Source organism: Tympanuchus pallidicinctus, unplaced genomic scaffold (genome assembly GCF_026119805.1).
Source record: "Tympanuchus pallidicinctus isolate F22 unplaced genomic scaffold, pur_lepc_1.0 scaffold2, whole genome shotgun sequence".
NCBI classification, from domain to species: Eukaryota; Metazoa; Chordata; class Aves; order Galliformes; family Phasianidae; genus Tympanuchus; species Tympanuchus pallidicinctus.
Window position 1 is genome coordinate 8,249,001 of NW_026294721.1, and position 19,283 is coordinate 8,268,283.

At 38.5% G+C, this 19,283-nt stretch overlaps 1 protein-coding gene across 6 annotated transcripts in view; it reads left to right on the forward strand.

Annotated features, from left to right (window-relative positions):
- SH3BP2 (SH3 domain binding protein 2) overlaps positions 1 to 18,832 on the forward strand; it is a 38,411-nt gene extending 19,579 nt beyond the window's left edge. For 3 of the 6 annotated variants that reach the window (XM_052683052.1, XM_052683054.1, XM_052683050.1), the window contains 13 exons: positions 3,554 to 3,693; positions 4,682 to 4,784; positions 6,951 to 7,068; positions 7,636 to 7,706; positions 8,101 to 8,189; positions 10,010 to 10,075; positions 10,599 to 11,193; positions 12,225 to 12,333; positions 12,648 to 12,703; positions 13,951 to 14,032; positions 14,276 to 14,335; positions 14,819 to 16,876; positions 17,293 to 18,832. In XM_052683052.1, the coding sequence (XP_052539012.1) occupies positions 3,558 to 3,693; positions 4,682 to 4,784; positions 6,951 to 7,068; positions 7,636 to 7,706; positions 8,101 to 8,189; positions 10,010 to 10,075; positions 10,599 to 11,193; positions 12,225 to 12,333; positions 12,648 to 12,703; positions 13,951 to 14,032; positions 14,276 to 14,335; positions 14,819 to 14,956 (1,623 nt within the window). In that variant the 5' untranslated portion in view covers positions 3,554 to 3,557 and the 3' untranslated portion in view covers positions 14,957 to 16,876; positions 17,293 to 18,832. The other 3 variants (XM_052683053.1, XM_052683051.1, XM_052683055.1) reach the window with 3 other exon arrangements.
- The last annotated feature ends 451 nt before the right edge of the window (positions 18,833 to 19,283 follow it).

Below are 19,283 nucleotides of genomic sequence, written 5' to 3' on the forward strand. Positions count from 1 at the left end.
TAAAGTCTGTTGTCTCCCACAGAGGTATAGAATTGCCATGGGGGTCATCTGAGAAAGGAAGTGGTGCAAGGCCTTTTGCTGCTGTCATCCTCTGCTGGCTCAGATGGTTCATTTCAATAGTGTTTCAGGGAGGAGAAGGCTGATTTAAGGGGCACTTGTGCTGCGTGTGGGACTTGATGGAGAACATTTTAAAATAGGTACCTGGTCCCTTGATGACAAGAATGGAAGGAATAAAGTATGTGGCTTTTACTAGAAGCTTGCACAAGAGAATTAGCGTAAGTATTTTAGCTTGTGTCTTGTAACAGAGGTCTGCCATCAGACAGGGAGGGTAGCCTGGCCCTGGTGGCTTTTAGTGGGTCTCTCCTGTTATCTTCCTTGTCTGCTCAGTGAAAGAGACTTTGCTTATGCACCTGGGATGAAAATATGTAAGGGGGTCTTTGGCTTGTAGAGCAAGAATATAACGGCATAAAAAAAGGCATCTGGGAAGTACCTTCTCATTCCTAATGCTAAGTGCTAATAGGCTCTACAGTGACTTTGGTGCTTGCTATTGACCATACTTGGTAATGGAGCATCAATCTGTTCCTCACATAATAGATTTAAAAAAAAAAAAAAAAAAAAAAAAAGAACTTTAAGGAGGAATATCAAGAGTGGAAAGATCTATTTTGGGGAGCTAAAGACAACTATATTATAGATGCTTACACCAGGAAAATCTTCAAGAGCATCAATTCTTCTTTCATCCCACCCCTAAGGTAAAGATCCCGTGGATATTTTGTTTTGACAGCTTTCTCCCAGCAGCAGGAGGCAAAACAGCATCTCATGTTCTTCTAGAATTGTTTTGTACTCTCAAAAAAATAAAAAAAAATCTGATTGGGAATAAATTCAAAGTACTGATTTAAGAGGGTTGTTTCAAATGTTTCAACCTGGAATACCAAAGTCCTCCCTGTGTGTCAGTAACTTCAGCCCCATCCTACATATGAGAATGGGAAGTGGGAAAGGTTACAATGAGATCCAGAAAATATGCGTAGTGAAGCTGATGGGAAAGCTCTGTGTTTTAGGTGAAAGATGTACTTGTGTGGGGAGTTCTGCCACACCTTTATTCACGCAGGTGGATGAGGAACTTTGAGGGTTCAGTCTGCATTTTCAGAACTGTTTTATTGTAAATCTGCAGAGATAAGGAATGATTGTCAAGAGGAGGAAGCAGAACTTGATATTTATTGTCCTTCCTTTTGGTTAAATCCTGTACTATCTGCACTGTAGAACTGGATTCTTAGCCTGCTTGTTTCTCTGCTTCGATGTAATAATTTTTATGTTGTCTTCCTGCTATTCTGGCTTTCCAGCAGCTATCTATGTAGAAAGCTGCCATGACCTAGTCAAATATTTGTGTTTTCTCTGTTTACCTAGGGAGGGATACCCTTGTCCCCAGTGTTTGCCATTGCCTTCCTAGAATCTCAGCTTGTGGTTGTTTTGGATAACCTCCCTTAGGTACTTAACTCTCCCTTTTCTGAAATGTTTTCAATCTAAGAATATTAACACTGAGATTATTGCTTGATTCCAGAGGGGAAGTGCTGAAGTCCTGCTCTTTGCTATTTGAAAACAAACCTGTGATGGTCTTCAAACAGTTGGATGGCATTGAGACTAATGCTAGAGATAGATGAAGGAATCTGAGATCAGAGTATATCTGGCTGAATAAAAAGTTTGCTTTTGTTTCATCTCTTTTTCTGAATATAATTAGAAACAGACTGAAATCGCTTCATCGTGAATTAGTTTCACATGTTTGAACGTTGATGTACTAGCTCTTAAAGGCATGTCTTGGGCAAATTTCTGAATTAGTGTTCCTCATTTCAAGGAAATGGCTCTTAGTACTGCAGTGTAGCTTGGCGTTAGCAGCCAGCTGATTAATGGCCTGTTGCCCTTTGACTTTTCTGTAAGATGTGGAGAAATTATTTGAAGGATTCCTTTTTTTTTTTTTTTTTTTTAATTTTAGACTTAATACTTTTTACTATTTCAGTAATTCTTAAATATTATAGTCCACTTCTTGGACCTATTAATACACCACTATTGCTAGAAACTTCATTGCAGAGAGGAGGAGGAAGGCCCAACTCAGCTTGGAAAAATCTCAATTACGTGATAAAAACAGGAATGGATTAGAGCAGAAAAGGATATAGCAGCAAAAGTAACAGCTTTTGGTGAGTAGGAAGGTACTGGAAGAGAGCTAGGCAGCCAAGGCCTTTCTACAGCCTTACATTCTATCTACTCCCCTTGAGCCTGTTCTGTTACATGGTGGAACTAAACGCTTGTGCAATTTCTGAGGCTACCTAAAGGATTTCCCCTGCTAGAAACTGCTAGTGATACGTTGTCAGCAAAGGCTGAGCAGGTGGAACTCAGTGCTAGGCAGATCTGTTGAAACGTATCCTCAGTCTCCCTTTGCTCCTAACAAATGCAGTGGGCATGAGATGCACTTTACTGCTGACTGAGAGTATATTGAGCTGTGCTATTGACTTCTCTTCCTGTCCCTTTCAAGGGAAGCAAACACAGGATCCATTAGATTTCAATATTGTACTACACTTTTTTTTCCCCCCATTCTAAACAGTTATTGTTTGGTTTTTGGCTTTTTTTTTTTTTTTTTTCAGAAATGAATTAACGGGTTTTATCCACAAAGGAACTTTCCTAGTTCACCTCTTACCAGCAGAGGCCTTGAGCCCTACGCCTGGTCATTTTGTGTCTGGGTCACACTTACTGTTTGGTTCATCTGTGGATGCTTTTTTTTTTTTTTTTAATTGTTTTGTACTCTTTGAATGTTTTACACAATTGGATTTTTAGCCCAATTCTGTTGCCAGTTGAAGAAAGAAGAGTCTCACATGATACATCAGGCAGGAAAAAACTGCTACTTAAAAGGATAGTTCTCCTGGTAACCTGTATAAGGTGGTGGCAGAAACAGTGGGAACTGCAAAGGCTCTTGGTGAAGCATGGCATTAATAACTGATGTATGAGTGGAAGGCATCCTGCAGCAATCTGAGATGGATTTGGTTTGCATTGTCACGTATGAGATTATACACTGATGCTATTTGTTAGAATAAAACATACAGATATGAGAAGCATATTAATATATTAATATTAATAACTGTGTATGGTTACTAAAATGTGACCACTGATTCCCTCACTGTACAGAAATCTCCCTTCAGTGCCCATGTGTGGTATGGAGCTTTAGAAAAGAAACTGATTTTCTTTCTAGTCTGCGTGTTATCATCTGATGCAGTTTTAAGATATAAATAGTAAAATAACATTTTTTAAGCACGCTTCTATTGCTCTGACCACTGTCAGTCAGTTTTGAGAACTGAATAAAAATAAGTTGGGACTTTCTGTCCTGTGTTTTTTATACCTCACAAACTTCCTGGAACCTATGAGCATGCGTCTGTCCTGCATACTTGACTGCTGAACCATGTTAGTTGTTTGGAAAACTTGGTTAAGGAAACAGGCTTTGTTTCTCAGTCCTCATTTCCTGAAGTAAAATCTAACTTTGAAACTGCTCTTAATTAGTTATTCTGAATTGCAGGAAGATGGCCTCAGAGGAACAGGTCTGGCCGGTCCCAATGAAGGCAATTGGAGCACAAAACCTTTTGACGATGCCTGGAGGAGTGACCAAATCGGGCTATCTTCATAAAAAGGGAGGCACTCAGTTGCAGATTTTGAAGTGTAAGTTCAGTGGTTTTAATTTTTGCCTTTAGAGCCATAAACACTCTTCCTATTAATGGGCTCTTTAATCAAGCCAGTCTTCCTCTTACTTTTCTGCACTGTAATACAATTTTACAGGAATATATGTATTAAAGACTCATGTTGAAAGAATTTGCTTTAATTGTTTTGAAACTGTAAGCTTTAGATGACAAGTGTTATGATTGATTTTCTTGTATTTAGTTAAATCTTTTGTCAAGGCCTTAAGAAGTAAGACTTTAAGGCAGAAACAGATGGCAGAAACAATTTCAAATATTCTTTTATAAAATAAATTAGTGCTCAGCTTTTTCTACAGTTAGTTTTTTAGTACTGAAAAAATATCCCCATCTCCTGCTGCTGTTGTGAAATGGAACTTTTCTCACTGCTGAAATTAGACTATGCTTAGTAATAGTAATTACTTCTGGAATCAGAATCCATTTAATAGGATAAAATGTAAGACTTTGAGTTTAATTTGGATTCTAGTCATTTCCTATGCCTGTTTACAACTAAACTGTGTTTATACAACTAAGGGCAAAGATTACCGTCTTTGATGAAGGTGATGGGAGAGTTGGCACTTAGCTTTAAGAGAAAAAAAGAAGCACTTTATTGCAGGCTTTATGCACGTACATACTGCCACCTTTAAGAAGAAAGGAGATATGTTCACCCCAAATCACAATACGTTGAACTAAAAAGCTATTTGTAGCCCATGTTTACATTCCACTCTTGTTTCAGGCTGCACTCTTAAGTTAGCTTGTTCTCCCAGAGAGAGAGCACAGGTGGAGGTCAGGCTTGCAGTCTCTGGGGTTACTTTTGAAGAGCTTCATGTGACTGGTCAGCAGCCAGCTGCCACTTTGCTGCTTGTGCCCTTCTATAGGGATTAATGAAATTCACTTGGGCATCCTAACTTGGGTACAGCTGTTGAGGATCCCACTGCCTTTGAATTTATATCTCACTTGCTTTTTTTCTTTATCAGGGCCACTGAGATTTGTGATTATCCATGAGGGATGCATTTACTACTTTAAGACCAGCACGTCTGCATCTCCACAGGGTGCATTTTCTTTGAATGGTTACAACAGGTGAGTGCCAAAACTTAACACCTCAGGCTCTTGTACTTAATTGGGGTAGGAACTGCCTTTCATTTTGAGTAGTTAATTCAGCTATGTTTGTTATTTTGGTCAGGCACTGGTCTTACATTGCGAGAGAAAATTCCTTTCAAATTGTATATATGTTTCCAGTGCTGTGCAAGTGTGTATCCTTCATCTTTTGTGATCCTCTAGTAAAGCTTTTAAAATAGCACAGGGCTTACCACTGCAGTGGGTTGGTGCTTGTTCCTTATTTAATGTGGACTTTGCACACATAGATATGGATTCCTCCAGACAAATTATCTGGAATTGAAGCAGAATATTTAAAGTTCCTGATTCAGTAACACTAATTGGTGTCAAAATAGACTCAATTACAGGAGTAATAAAATGAGAGAATACATGTGCAAAATGTCTGACACTTTCCACTATACGTTATAGATTTTAACATTTGCTTTTTAAGTTGAAGACAAAAATAAGTGGCTTTCAAGTTAACCAGAATCTCACTGAGTGCACATGTACAGGGCCTACCAATCGCACTCAGTATTAACCTCAGGAAATTGCTGTTGCATATGTGCTAAGAAAAGACAAGTAAGATACAGACTAGAGAGACAAACCATTGTTGGCCCTAACTGCTGCAGTTTTATCGTGCTCATAAATGTGCTTGTTGTCTCTGCACTGCTTAATGCTCTCAGACCTTTAGAATAAGGAAATCTGTCTCATTGTAGTGGGAAGGCTTTTTAACTGACCACCACAACAGCGTATTTGCTGGGAATGCTGCTATAACGTGGCCATAATACCAGCTTCTGGAATCCGGATATTATGAAAAATGCTGTGGATTTTGTAATTGCTAGAAAATCTCATTGCTTTTTACCTATCTCTGTATCTGCAGCCATCTTGGTTGTAGAACTGGGACCAGCTCATAGTTAATGTTATGTGTGGACATAAGCATTATTGGAAAAAAGCTTGAAGTGAAAGAAATCTTCATTTTTTAGGCTGGGCAGTTTCATAAGAGTGCATGAAAGCAAGTTGCTTTAAGGCTTCCCTAGACTTGCATTTTTCAGATTTAATTCAATAGCCTTTACATTTCAAGTGGGGACAGCACGTGAGACAGCGCTGAATGTTCTGGTGGCTCGGAATGCAGGAAACATTGCCATCCCTCCCAGACATATGATGGTTATTTTCCATAGTAATATCTCCACTGGTCTTAAATTAGTGAATGAAGTAACTTACAGTTCCTTTTGTGGCTTAGTTTCAGGCCAGATTAAAAAAACAAAACAAAACAACAAAAAAACAACACTATAACTTACAATTTAAAAGTAGAGTTGGAGTTCTAAAAAGATACCATCTATTTCTGAGAAAACGTTGCGCCTTGCGTTTTTCTTAGTGCCAACTGTGAGGTGTTGATTAATATCTTTTAATTATTATTTTTATTTTTGTTTTTCCCAAAGTCATGTTCATTTTGATTTGGTACTAACCAAAAGGCAAAAAACCTTACCTGTGGGTTTATAAGCTACCTTCCATAAATACATAAATACACAGAAATACTGTGTTCTGTGAGGAAATTAGCAAAGCCCGAAGTATAGGAACAAGAAGAAAGAGAGCCCCCAAAACTGTCATTCATATTTCTGTACAGCTTGTGCTGAGTAAATCCTACTGATGTTACTTCTGGATTGCACACAGTCTTATGGTTTTAGTCTCCTTATTCTTTCAAGACCTTATAGTGTGCATTTCTGAACAGGGTTCTTTTGTGCCTCTGTGAGGACAGAACTGTATTTTCTCATTTTAGAATCCCACGTGGAAAAAATAAAAGGCAGGAAACTTTTCTAATTTGGTTTGTGAAACAGGTTGAATTAAACTTTTTCAAAAAAAAGCTTATTAAAAAGTTTATTAAACTGTTTATTGAAGAGGTCAGAACATCATCTATGTCTGGTGGATGAAGTGGTGCCTTTTGTCCTGTCGGCACTCTTGCATTATCCGTGCTATTGCTTCAATGAAGAACTATAGTTGCCCATATTAGTGTTTTGGTGAGGTGTTGTTGCTGATCTTATTTTCAGCAAGGTAGAGCAGGCTGGTAAAGCTGCTTTCTGAGCTGTGATTTGCACGGCAGAATTAACTTTACAGCTTAAGGGATTTCTGTATATTGGTTCTTCTGTTTCCCAGGGTTATGCGGGCGGCTGAAGAGACGACATCAAGCAATGTGTTTCCTTTCAAGTTAGTTCACATTAGCAAGAAGCACAGGACGTGGTTTTTTTCTGCTTCTTCTGAAGATGAAAGAAAGGTATGTTCTACTTCAAGGGAAATCGTATTGCAAATGAAGAAAGTGGATTTTGGGCTTCCCTAAAATCTACGTGAACTGGGCACGCAGCTGTAACTGAAGTCTGTACATCTGGTTCTTTGGACTCCTCTGAAAATAACGCCTGAAGTTTTAACTAGTTGTGCAAATTGTAGGGAATGGCTGCAGGTGGCATAACTGATGTTACAGTTGTCTTTGTATTCCTGGTTTTTAGCCGTGGAATTAATATTTGTATGGTAAACTTCTGATTAAGTTTGAAAACTTGTTTGGTGGAATCTCCTACCAGTATGCAGACTATGAGCAGGTACATGGCTGTAGGAATAACAACTGGAAATTCACAAATCAGAAGTTGAATATTTTAATGCGTTCTTGTAGGATTTTCAATAGTCAAAGCATTTTGACTAGTAAATCCTTTCAATACTTATATAAAGGTGTGGATAAATGATATTTCATTTACACTGTCACTCTTGTCTTGCAGGAGAGAGATACTGTGCATCTTTGTGTAATGATTTAAAGATTAATGTTTTGAATGTTGTGGATTTATTTATTTAGAATTGGATGCTGTCCCTGAGGAGGGAAATCGATCACTACCATGATAAGAAAGAAACAGTAACAGAATTCAGGTATGAAACTTTACTCTTTGTTTGCTTTTCCCTCTCTTCTCTTCAGCTCTCAATAGTGTTGTTTCTTGGCTGTTTGCACCTACAAGTAATTTACTGCTGAGTATTAACAGCTGCAGTAGGCTCCAGGAATGAAGGGCCTACCTAATAGACAGGTTAAAGAGTAGCAGGACAAATAAATCATTCTACTAAGAGAAATTAAAATGTTGTTTTTGTATAAAACAAAGAAAAATATCAATGGCAGCAAACGATTTAGCTATGGATAAGGGAATAGATTGCTTCTGCTTTTCCAGTACTACTTTCCAGTGCTGCAGTCTTGCTAGCAGATGTCTTTATTTTTCCAAGACCTCTAACATAGAGATGAAAAAGAGACTCTGCCTTTTTTTTTTTTTTGCAGTGACTCTGGTTCTGATGCAGACAGTTTCTATGGCTCAGTTGAACGTCCCATTGATATCAAGTATTCTCATCATTCAGCAGATAATGAAGGTGACAATTTTTAGACATTGATAAATGATTTTTTTTAAATCTTGCTTTCCTTCTGGGTTTTGCAGGAACTATTCCAGTAGCTGAAGCAGACTGTCTGATTTAGTTTGCAACTGAGAACTAACAATTATTATTTTTATGTGGTGCATAGAATTGTTGTAATTTGAAATCAGAAACAGTCTGTGTTGTAAAATCATTACTAAAAAATAAGTAGTAACTAAAGGAATTCAGCCTTGGCCAGGAGGTGTCTGACACCTAATACAATCTTAATATCATCCCTAATAATACAATCTTAAATTTTTAACTTACACTTTTGTTAAGACCACATGTTGGGAAGCTGTAGGTCTAGCAGGAAGATAAAATATTTGAGCGTGTCCATAGGTCATAGTCTGGCAATGCACTGTTATGGTTCAGTCTGGTTTCTGTGACGAGGGCAAAGGGATGCACGGATCCATGCCCTGGGGGAAGAAGGGTGTTGGGGGAGGTACATGCTGAAAGTGTGTTCTGACAATGTGGTGAAACACTGTGGAGATGGCTGCCTCTTAGCTAGACTGTGAAAACAATTCATCTGTCCCAAGAGTTAGCAGTAATTCACTCTGGGATGTTGTTGCATCTGTGCTGTAGCCTGCTTAGTGCAAACCAGAACTTCTCCCAGTTCAGGAAGATCTCGCATTAGGCATTTGAATGGCCTGGGTGGGGCACGTTGGTTGACATCCTTCAATGTAAGGCTTGAAGTGTGTCATTCTTAGCATTCTTTTTTTAATTCAGTTTGATAACTTGCTGTAGCAATTCTGGTCGTGTGTGTTTATTTTTTAGATAGAAATGGGGATTTTACAGAAAGCCTGTCAGATTGAGATTCACAGCATATTTAGCAACTAACTTCTTAGTCAAGAAACACAGTACAGTCCAAATGAGGAGACTTGCTTTGTGATCCTCCAGAGTTCCTCCAGTAGGCATTTTCTGCCCTTTCAGATTTCTCAGGGTAGGGTTGATTGGAGCAAGTACTCTGATTTCCTGAAAGGAAATTCCTGACCATTTTTCCTGACTAGAACAAAAGAAAACAAAACAAAACAGGAGTTTGACTGTGTAGGAAATCCGGTTGCACTGTTGCAAAGCAGAGGAAAACACTCATCAGCATTTTGTATAGGGTTGTGGTTTAGAATATCAGTGTTTATGGGAGGGAAGGGTTGTATACAATATGAATTATGTTTGGAGAGGCCTGGAAGCCTAAATAAGGGTAATTATTATAACAGTTAACTGATTTTTATCAGCTTAACCTTAGCCTTTTCCCCAGCCCCCACTGAAGCTCTTTCTCTAAGGAAATACTGTGTATTGTTCTTAAGGCTCATATCACAGTCAATGATGAGAAATTACTGCCTGGAGGCAGCATGCTTTTCATGTCTTGATTATTTTGACTTAGAGACAACATTTAAGTCATTTGTTGTGGTGTATTTTGTTACCAGAGCAAGGCAAAAGAATTCATTGTTTTGCAGATGATGAGGCTTTCTTAGGCACTCATACTGCAAAGTCATGAAAGTTGCTATGGTAGGGTTGCTTTTGAGTTGCTGAGTTTTTATTTTTCCAACGTGTTTAGCAAGTATATCAGTTTGTAGCTGTGCCTCTTAACTGATCTGAAGTTTTCTGAGAAAGTGTCACACCAGAAGGTACATTTTCATTTCAGAGGCAGAGAAAAACAAGTGTTATGTTTTTCATTCGCTGTTGTAAGCAGTGGCTTTCTTGATTGATGTCAAAATTAAAGAAAACACATGCTATAAATAGCAGAGAGGTGGTTGTCTGAGTCTGACACGGATTTTTACTTGCAGATTATGACCAGGAGGAAGACGATGAGTCCTACTTGCAGCCAGATACTTCTGACATAGTGAAAGATGGTATGTGATTGCTTTTATTCCCTTCAGAAAATGCTGCCAATGAAGATCATATTTGTGTAGGATGACAGATCACTGTTTTTGCTTAGTCATACCTAAAGCACTGCAGGTGGCAAAATGACTGACAAAAGACACAGGTATCAAATCTTAAGAGGTATTAAGGGTGGGAAGAGCCTAGTAACAGCAGTAACAAACAGTTTCTGGCAAGTCTGCTGCCCTGAAGAACCTTTAGGTGGTCCTCCAGTGTGGAGGAGGGGGTAATGCTTTTTAAATAGCCTTTTTCCCTTTATTTCCAACAAAGGAAAAATTCTTTGCTAAGTTGACATAACCCATGCCTGAATAAAAATTGCAGGAGGTCAGTACATGTAGTGTGCAGTTGTGCTGAAATGTTTATCCAGCATCTTAGGAACTGTCAGACCAGATTATAATGAATATATCTTAAACCACATAAAATAAAAGTCCAGTTTCTTGACATGTTTTGTTTCTCTGCAGTGTGCTATATTTGCTGGGTATTTTCTCTGTGCAGATATCATGGTCCTGCCCCCAGCCTACCCACCTCCACCGGTCCCTCATGTCAGAAAAGTTGCCTACTCGGAGTCAAGGTCACAATCCTTTAGTGGAAAAACTGCTGGGTCAGCAGCACCACCACCACCTCCAAAAAGGAGCTTACCTGAGATCAAGACAGAGGATTTCTTCAGTGTGAGAGAGCCCCAGTTACCGTGCCGAGCTGAACCTAACCTAAAGATTCAGTCCTCCAGCCGGAGACCAAGTGAGCAGCTGCCTCCTGTGCCCCCTTTGCCTCTTTTCAAAAAGCCTTTTAGTGTCAAAGAACCTTCCTCACTGCCTCCAGAACCTCTGCCTCTGTCTCACGTTCTCAATACTCCAGAAGGATGCGAGAAACTAAAAACCTTAAACCTTTCACCACGAACTCCTCCTCCACTGCCAAGCAACAAACCCAAGTTGTCCCAGATAACAGAAAAACCAATAGAAACCAAAGTGCCAAGAGAACATGGCAAACCGGGACTGTTTGTGCCACCAGTGCTCCCGAAGCCACCCGTGCCAGGCCACCAGCATCCTGTACTTAAACCTAGACCAGAGAAGCCTTCATGTCCCCAATTACAGTAAGTGTGAAAATACATCCCAGTATCACATTTTCCATGGAGTTTTTGTTAATCAGTTCACAGACATCATTTGTCAGATTCACATCAATGTCTGCTAGTCTTCTCTGCACCGTTCCTCTCATCCTCAGTACATGCTTTTTTGCCTGAGTATTTGTTATTTGGAGATTTTGTAATGAATTTTACTCTTGAAATAATTCAGAAATAAATAGATCACTTGGGGGGAAAAAAAAGACAAATCGCTTTTTTTTTGTAGTTTGTTTTTGTGGGTGCCATAAAGACTTTTAATCATAATGAATAAGAAACCTTTGTGTCAGAAAGTCAGTGAACCACAAAAAATGATTTTAGGCCTCTGTGGAGACAGGAAATTTCTTATGTTAAAATCAGCTTTAGTAAGGATGTGCAACTAGCTGTGATGCTTAGGCAGTTGGAATTACTTTTGTCAGATCATTCAGTTTTATAGAAAGAATAGAAGATATAGAAATATAGAAGAAAAATACCTCAAATGCAGTACAAGAAAGAGAGATGGATTTATGGGAGTGAGTCCATCCACCAAGATGTTTGAGCACGTGATACATGAGTAGAGGCTGACAGAATTTGGTTAGCTCAACCTTTAGGAAAGCTAATAGGAGATGTCACTGCTGTTTACAGCTACAGCAAGGCAGGGAGAATACAAACCAAAAGATTTGCAGTGACATGGCAAGAGGCAACAGACAGAAGTCATGACTTTGGAAATAACGGTTAGATATAAGTTATAATTTCATCTTGTGGATGGTCAACTCAGAAAGGCTGTGGAATCTCCATCCTTGGGGATACTCAACACAGCTGCCTGAGCTATTTGGACCTGCTTTGTGCAGGAGCTTGGACCAAATCATCTACAGATGTCCCTTTCAACCTGCGTTATTCTGTGATTCTAAAGCTGCTAAGTCCGAAACTGAAACTTTCTCTTAAGTTCTTGTTTTATTATCTTTTCAGTGGTTGGTATATTTGTTTTCAGTGAAGATGTCCTTCAGTTTTTGTTCTGTTTCTGCCAGGAGATCACCACCAGATGGGCAGAGTTTTAGAAGCTTCTCATTTGAAAAACCAGCACTGCCCTCCAAGCCAAGTCAAGCGAATGATGATTCTGATGATGACTATGAAAAAGTAAGAACAAACAGATGATACATTCTTAAAAGACCATTTTTCTTGCTTTCTCTGTGGGAGAGCTTTGGGACATGTTTCATGGGGAAAAAAGGAGAAAGAACTTGAAAATGCAGTGCTGTGTGATTTGTACATCTAAGGAATGCCTTTATAAATTCTGGATTGTAGCCATTGGTATACAGGAGGAAGAAACATAAGATTAAAGCACTATTAACAAGTTCAGATATCAACAGCTGTAGCTTGTTTGGATAACATGTTAGTATTTTGAGTTTTCATTGTCCTTCGTGGTCACTTAATTTCTTTGTATTTTCCTACAGGTTGAGCTGCCTACTTCAATATTTGTTAATACCTCTGAATCCTTAGAAGTTGAAAGGTAGATGTGGCTTTTAAAAAGTTGCTTAAAATCCTACAGATATCTGTATTGAACAGTAGTTCAAAAATCATTTTGAGATATATAATTTGTGTTTAAAAACATGGGAATATATTTAAATCACTTTAATGTGGAAATCGCTTTCCAGCAGAGATGGTTAAGTGCTCATGTATCAGTTGAGAAAACAGAGTGCTTACGAAATGATTTTACCCCCTCTGGAAACAATTGTTCTGCCAGGATATTAAGGGGACAGAAAGCCAGATCTTCTATGACACATTGCTGATTGGTATGCTAGAACAGTAAAATTCTGTCCAATATGATGTAATATAAATTATTACAACTGAAACATGTATTTTAATAAGAATTGCTCGCAGTGTGCCCTTTTGGCCAAAATGGGTAATGTTATCCTGGGGTGCGTTAAAAAGTGTGGCCAGCAGGTCGAGAGGTGCTCATCTCCTCCTACTCCACCCTGGTGAGACCATATCTGGAGTGCTGTGTCCAGTTCTGGGCTCCCCAGTTCAATAAAGACAGGGAACTTCTAGAGAGTCCGATGGAAGGCTTCAGAGATTGCAGGGGGCTTGGAGCCTTGTCCCTTATAAGGAAAAGCTGAGATACCTGTGTCTGGGGAGATTCAATGTGGATATTAGGAAAAAATTTATTCTCAGAAAGAGTGGTAGTGCACTGGAACAGGCTGCCCAGGGAGGCAGTGGAATCGCCATCACTGGAGGTTTTCAAGAACAGGGTGAATGTGGCATGTGGCTTTGAGAACATGGTGGTGAGTGGTTGATGGTTGGACTTGGATGGTCTTAGAGGACTTTTCCAACCACCGTGATTCTATGATTCTACAATTAGCAAGGACTATAAATATCTAAGGGGCAGAAGTGGACGGAGCCAGGCTTTTTTCAGTGGTGCCCAGAGACAGAACAAGGGACAGTGGGCATGAACTGATACACAGAAAGTGTCATTTGGACATGAGAAAGAAGTTACTTACTGTGAAGGTGACAGTGCACTGGGACAGGCTGCCCACAGAGTTTGTGGAGTCATCTTCTCTGGAGATACTCAAAACCCACCTGGAAACGTTCCTGTGCAACCTACTTTAGGGAACCTACTTTAGTAAAGGGGTGGAGGGGTGGCTGGACTCCAGAGGTCACTTCCAGCTCCTATAATTCCATTATTACGAGAATCTACGTGTTAATGTTTTCTGGATCAGATAAGTAACATATGTAATTATTGCATTGTTTTTATTTTAGGATATTTAAAGCTAGTAGCCCAAAGGGACAGCCACAAAATGGATTATACTGTATTAGGAACTCATCTACTAAGGCTGGAAAGGTAACTTGCAATTGCAGAATCTACCCCTACAAAAACCTTTTGGACTTAGAGATGCTGTGTTTTTACATGTTAAAAGTACTTAGATTTTCCTGCTTGTTGTTAAGTACTGAAACCACTGCTATTATAACTTCAGTGATTTTTTTTTAATAGGCTGGTCAGTTGATTGTAAATAATTCCTTAATTCTGTATTGACTTTGAGCTTTATCAGTTTAAACTGATTTTGTTGCTCTTTTCATTGTTCAGGTATTAGTTGTATGGGATCAATCTGCCGAAAAAGTGAGAAACTACAGAATATTTGAGAAGGTGAGTGGCTCTCTTGTGTGTGAAGCTTTTGTGTATGTTTACATATGCATGATATAATATGCATATTATGTGCAAATACATGCGTATGCATCACAATTAACGAGTCAAACTTACCCCAGCCCTAGAAGTCAAAGTCAGCTGCTTTACAGGTATTTGTTCCAGGATGAGAATTCAAGTAACTAGATCTGGGCTTTTTGATTGCTGTACTGTACAAAAGATAAAGTAGCTGCAAATGTCCAAATCTAAATATCAGCCCCAGTTACGTTCCAGGGGAAGGTCTATGAAGTTCTTGAGTTTAACTTGGACTTAGACGTCTAAGTGAGAAGCTTGCAGTGCAGCAGCTTGATGGAAAGATCTCAGTTCTGATAATGTATTTTACTTATTGTTGTCAGTGTTTGCTGGGTGTTTTGTTTCTTTTTCTTTTTAAACACTGAGTAGGAAATATTGCAGTCAGTGACCGTGTATATTTCTGTTCTACCACAGGACTGTAAATTCTACCTGGATGCAGACATCATGTTTCTGAACATGGGGAGTTTGGTTGAATACTATAGCACTCATGTCCTACCTAGTCACGGCAGCCTGATTCTTCGGTGTCCTTATGGTTACTCTAAACCAAGCTGACAGGGCCGGCATAATTCACTGACACTGAGGAAAAATGGGTTCTCTGCTGTCTTGGAATTAAACGTGGACTTCTGCCACTGCTGGATTTCCCGTTGCTTGCACACAAAACCTGAGTTAATTTCAACCATTTGTTTTCATGTGAGCTATATCTCCACTTAATGAACTCTTGGTAAAGTTTCGTAATGCAGATCAGTGGATTTTGTGCCTTTCTCTCAGAAAGATCTGAACAGACTGTTCTGTGAAGGCCATCTGCAACACCTGCACCTTTTGTTGAAACTGCTGCTATTACTGATCTCCTTGGAATGTGGAGAACAATGTCCACGTGAACAAAGAAGTGTTGTGAATACAACCAAAGCACAAGAGGGAAACTTCTGAAAATACATGAGAATTCATTTGTGGCAGGGAATACTAATATTCTGACTTGAAGGTTTTTACTCCTTAAGTCAGGGCTGGTGCTGAACTTGTATTACTTGTATAGCTGATGTGCAAATAATGAAGTCTTTTGTGCAAATAATTTGGTTTACTGCATGTAAAGATGATTGGGAAATGCAACATTTTCTAAGCCAATTGACACATAAATGTAATTTGTGATTAAAATGTCCACAGTAATCAATACTGGGGTACTGTCCAACAGATAGGGTTATGGCATCATATGTATTATTTAAGAACACTTCAAGTAGGTTAGGGTAATGCTGATTTGGTTTTAATGGGCGTCCCATTCCTTATTTCCAAACCAGAAGGTTTTTTAAAACACAAGAAAAAGCTACAATTATTGTGATGTTACAATTAGTCTATAAGATGTTGTGGTCAATTTGTGAGGATCAGGTTGTCAGCCAAGTGCATTCTCTTCTGTTTGGGTGCAAAGCACCCTGTTCTAGTCTACTTTTTGTAGAACTCTACTAATTTTTTCATTATTAAAATCTCTATTAGATCAAAGCAAATGCAATGCAAACGAGATAAAATTAGTTTTTAATGTACCATCAGCACTATCAATTATGGGTGTTTGCAGGGTGCTTATGTTTGTTCCCTAATATCATGGGGATAAATATCCTAAACACAAGGGCTTGGTGGTTCTGAAATTGCCCTACTCCTGAATTTTTGTAAAGAGAAAGCTATTTTAATGACCTGCTACAATAACTTGGTTAATGCAAAAGTACTGTCAAATTATTATCTTTAATAACGTTAATGAGACTTAATAAAAAAAAGAATAATTTGCTGTAATTCTTGAAACAGGAGAAGCTATCTGGTTTCTGTCAGTTTGAATCCATAAGTTTCCAATCCATAAGTTGAATCCATAAGAACATAAAAGTTCCACTTTTCTGCTAACTTTACAGGAGCTATACTTGCCAGGTTTAATCTTATTGTTATTAAATGGTCACAGCTTTAAGAACATTAAAATGTTACAGAATAAGAATTTTGTTTTATGAAAACAGTAAAATAGGATTTAATCCCTAAGGGATTTTTCTTAATAAGCTGTAATAATAGGACCTCACATAGAGCCAGCAATTCTTACCTTAATTCCTTTATTTTGTTTGAGACAGATATGCACAATATCAGTATCTGCTTTCTGTTCCCACTGTAATAAACATTTTTGTGAGTGTAAATTAAAGAATGTGCAGTACTTAAATTTCAGACTCTGTTGAATATCAGATTTGTAATTCCTTTTATTTTAGGTAAGTATGTCTGTGGTTCACTGATCTGATGTGATCCACTCCACAAAGAAAGCTCAGCTAACAGTGCACTCATAAAGATGTTGGCTTTTTAGATGTGTGTATCTGTATTTTAGGCAAGCTCTATTTTTAATTTTTTTACAGTATTTATACATACTGTTTACAGAGTAAATTTTTCTCTCTCTAGGAATAACTGACTCACTCCATCATGACAGTCATACTTACAAACGTGCTATGGGGCCAAATTCAGGTATTAATTTTTTTATTTTTGTTTGCAAATATACTCTCAAGATTTTTGAACTGTAAAAATACCTGTGTAATCCAGTACATATAAACCATAACACTGTCTTTACCTGTATAAGACATGCAAATATGTAAATGTTAGTTTTCTTTTTTGCACAAATGTATATATTTCTGCAGTGGATAAACTTCCAATGCCAACTCGCCTATTTTGTGCAGTCTCACTGAACTTGCTGAGTACGTGCTTTAATACTTTCTCTTGTAATTGGGTAAGTAGTGCTCTTCTAACTTCACAATTGGAAGAATTAGGTTTTAGCCCTCTTGAATCAAATTTTTTTGTAAGCAACCATGTCAGACATTTGGCATTCTGGCCATCAGATAACATGGCTGGAGGTGAAAATTATCCATTTTCTATTTACTTCTAAGGTTCTTGAGTGAGAATTGAGGACTGAAGCATTCATTTTATCTACGAGCACAAAACACAAGTGCAGCCACAATAAAAGGTTCCTCAGAGGAAGAGGAATGTGCTGTGCAAGAGAGCCAAGTCTCCAAAGGACTTCAGCAGCTTGCAGGGAGGAGAGGCCCTTTGCATTTCCCAGCACCTAACAGCCCTTCTGTTCAGCAATGTTGGCGTCACCCAGCAGGTTTCTCTGATGCCTCCTGCAGGCAAGTGGGAGGGGCAGACAGGGACGCACTAAGCAATTCTTTCAGATGGATTCTAAAGAAATCTGTAGTCACTCTCTCTTCTGAATCATCTTGCTCCTATGTACTGCTCTAGTCTGTTTGGTGGAGAATTAGATAAGGTTACATTTCTGGTGTTTGTAGGGAAGAAAGGCACAGTTTAGAGCTCACAGTCTGTCTCCTATGTCTCTCACACATCTGATACGCCCCACTGCAAGCTCCTTATCTTAAAGTGGTTTGGGGGAGAAGTGTAAAAGCAGTATTTGGCATGCCAAAATATGCAGTTTGTGAGTTTGGTAACATAGAAGTCAAAATAATTGCTACTAATTTTGGACAAAATTCTGCACTTTCTGGCCAAATTTCTGCGAAAGGTTTGTATTTGTGGAGGAATAATTTTTCTAGGGAAGAAAAAACCAAAAAACAAATGGTTCTGGAAATACAGGATTTAAAAAGGGACCATCAATCAATAGAGTGCAATAATGGAGCAATAGGAGCACTAAAAGGGAATCTGATATTGAGGTTTTCTATGAGACAGAGTGCTACATGCTGCTGCTTTTTGTCAGCTATTCCCTCAGAACTTAACACTTTTCAAAAGAATGTAAATAAGTAATGAGAATATTTGTGCCCTCTGTTCTGTCTTGCTTTAGAAAATTGGAAGGAATGGTGATTTCTGAAGCGTTGGTGGTGATTAGTTTGAGTTTGGTGACATCTGCTGGTCAGCCGTTTCCATGCAGGGCTCTCCCCAACAGCAGTATCTGCATGAAACGTGTACAGAGATCAGTTGGGTGGACATCATTCTTAAGTGACTTTGGATAAGAGCGAGTTTACAGCCTAACTCTAGGTGAAAAGCTGGTGAGCTGTGTCTTTGAGGGTGAAAGCATCTTTTGGCTCATGTTTCTTACGTAAGTAGCAACATTGTTTAGCAAAATTGGTCATCTGAATGTATTTTATCCTGGATGATGAAGGAGTAATATAAGCAAGAATATAAAATTCAAAACAACTACTTCGAGGTAGAATTTGCATAATCATAGAATTTACACAGACATCTGATGACTACCTAAATACCTGACATAATGAAGCACTAAAGAGTTGTTCTAAACATTAAATACTTCACCTGGCCTAAGTGTCTGATGTTGTAATAGTTTCCATCTTATTAAGAAGTCAACATCTTGAACTGTTTTTTTCTAGAAAGAGAAGCACTCCAGATGACCATGATTACAGCCTCTTAAGAGAACTCCAAGCTCTCATATTAAAAATAAAATAAAAAAAACCAAACAAAATAAAACCCCAAAAAGTAAACACTACTGAAACCCTTGCAGAGCAGAAAGAATTTGAGTTACCTTTAAATTGGGCAAACTGAAGCACCAAAGTACAGAAAGCTTAGTGTGTCTTGTAACACAGTCAACCCTAAAATCTACTCACCCAGGACTTCCATTTCTGTGCCTTAAAATACAGGATAGTAGTTCCTGTCGGTTATTTGTAGCTCATTTCTTACAACTGCTAGTTACTGGAAAGCATTTAACCCAGCCTCTCAGGCTCATGATGTATGTGACCATAATGGCCATGTAAGAATTGTTTTTAATGTAATTTTACTTCCACATAACTCTAGCAAACTTGTTTTGTACAGAAATGATGGTAGTAACTGCTTGCGAGACTAAATCTCTGAAAATAGATGGGGAAAATAAATGCAGACCCATCTGACCCTTCTTTGGGTCACTGCTTTGCTTTTTAACAGT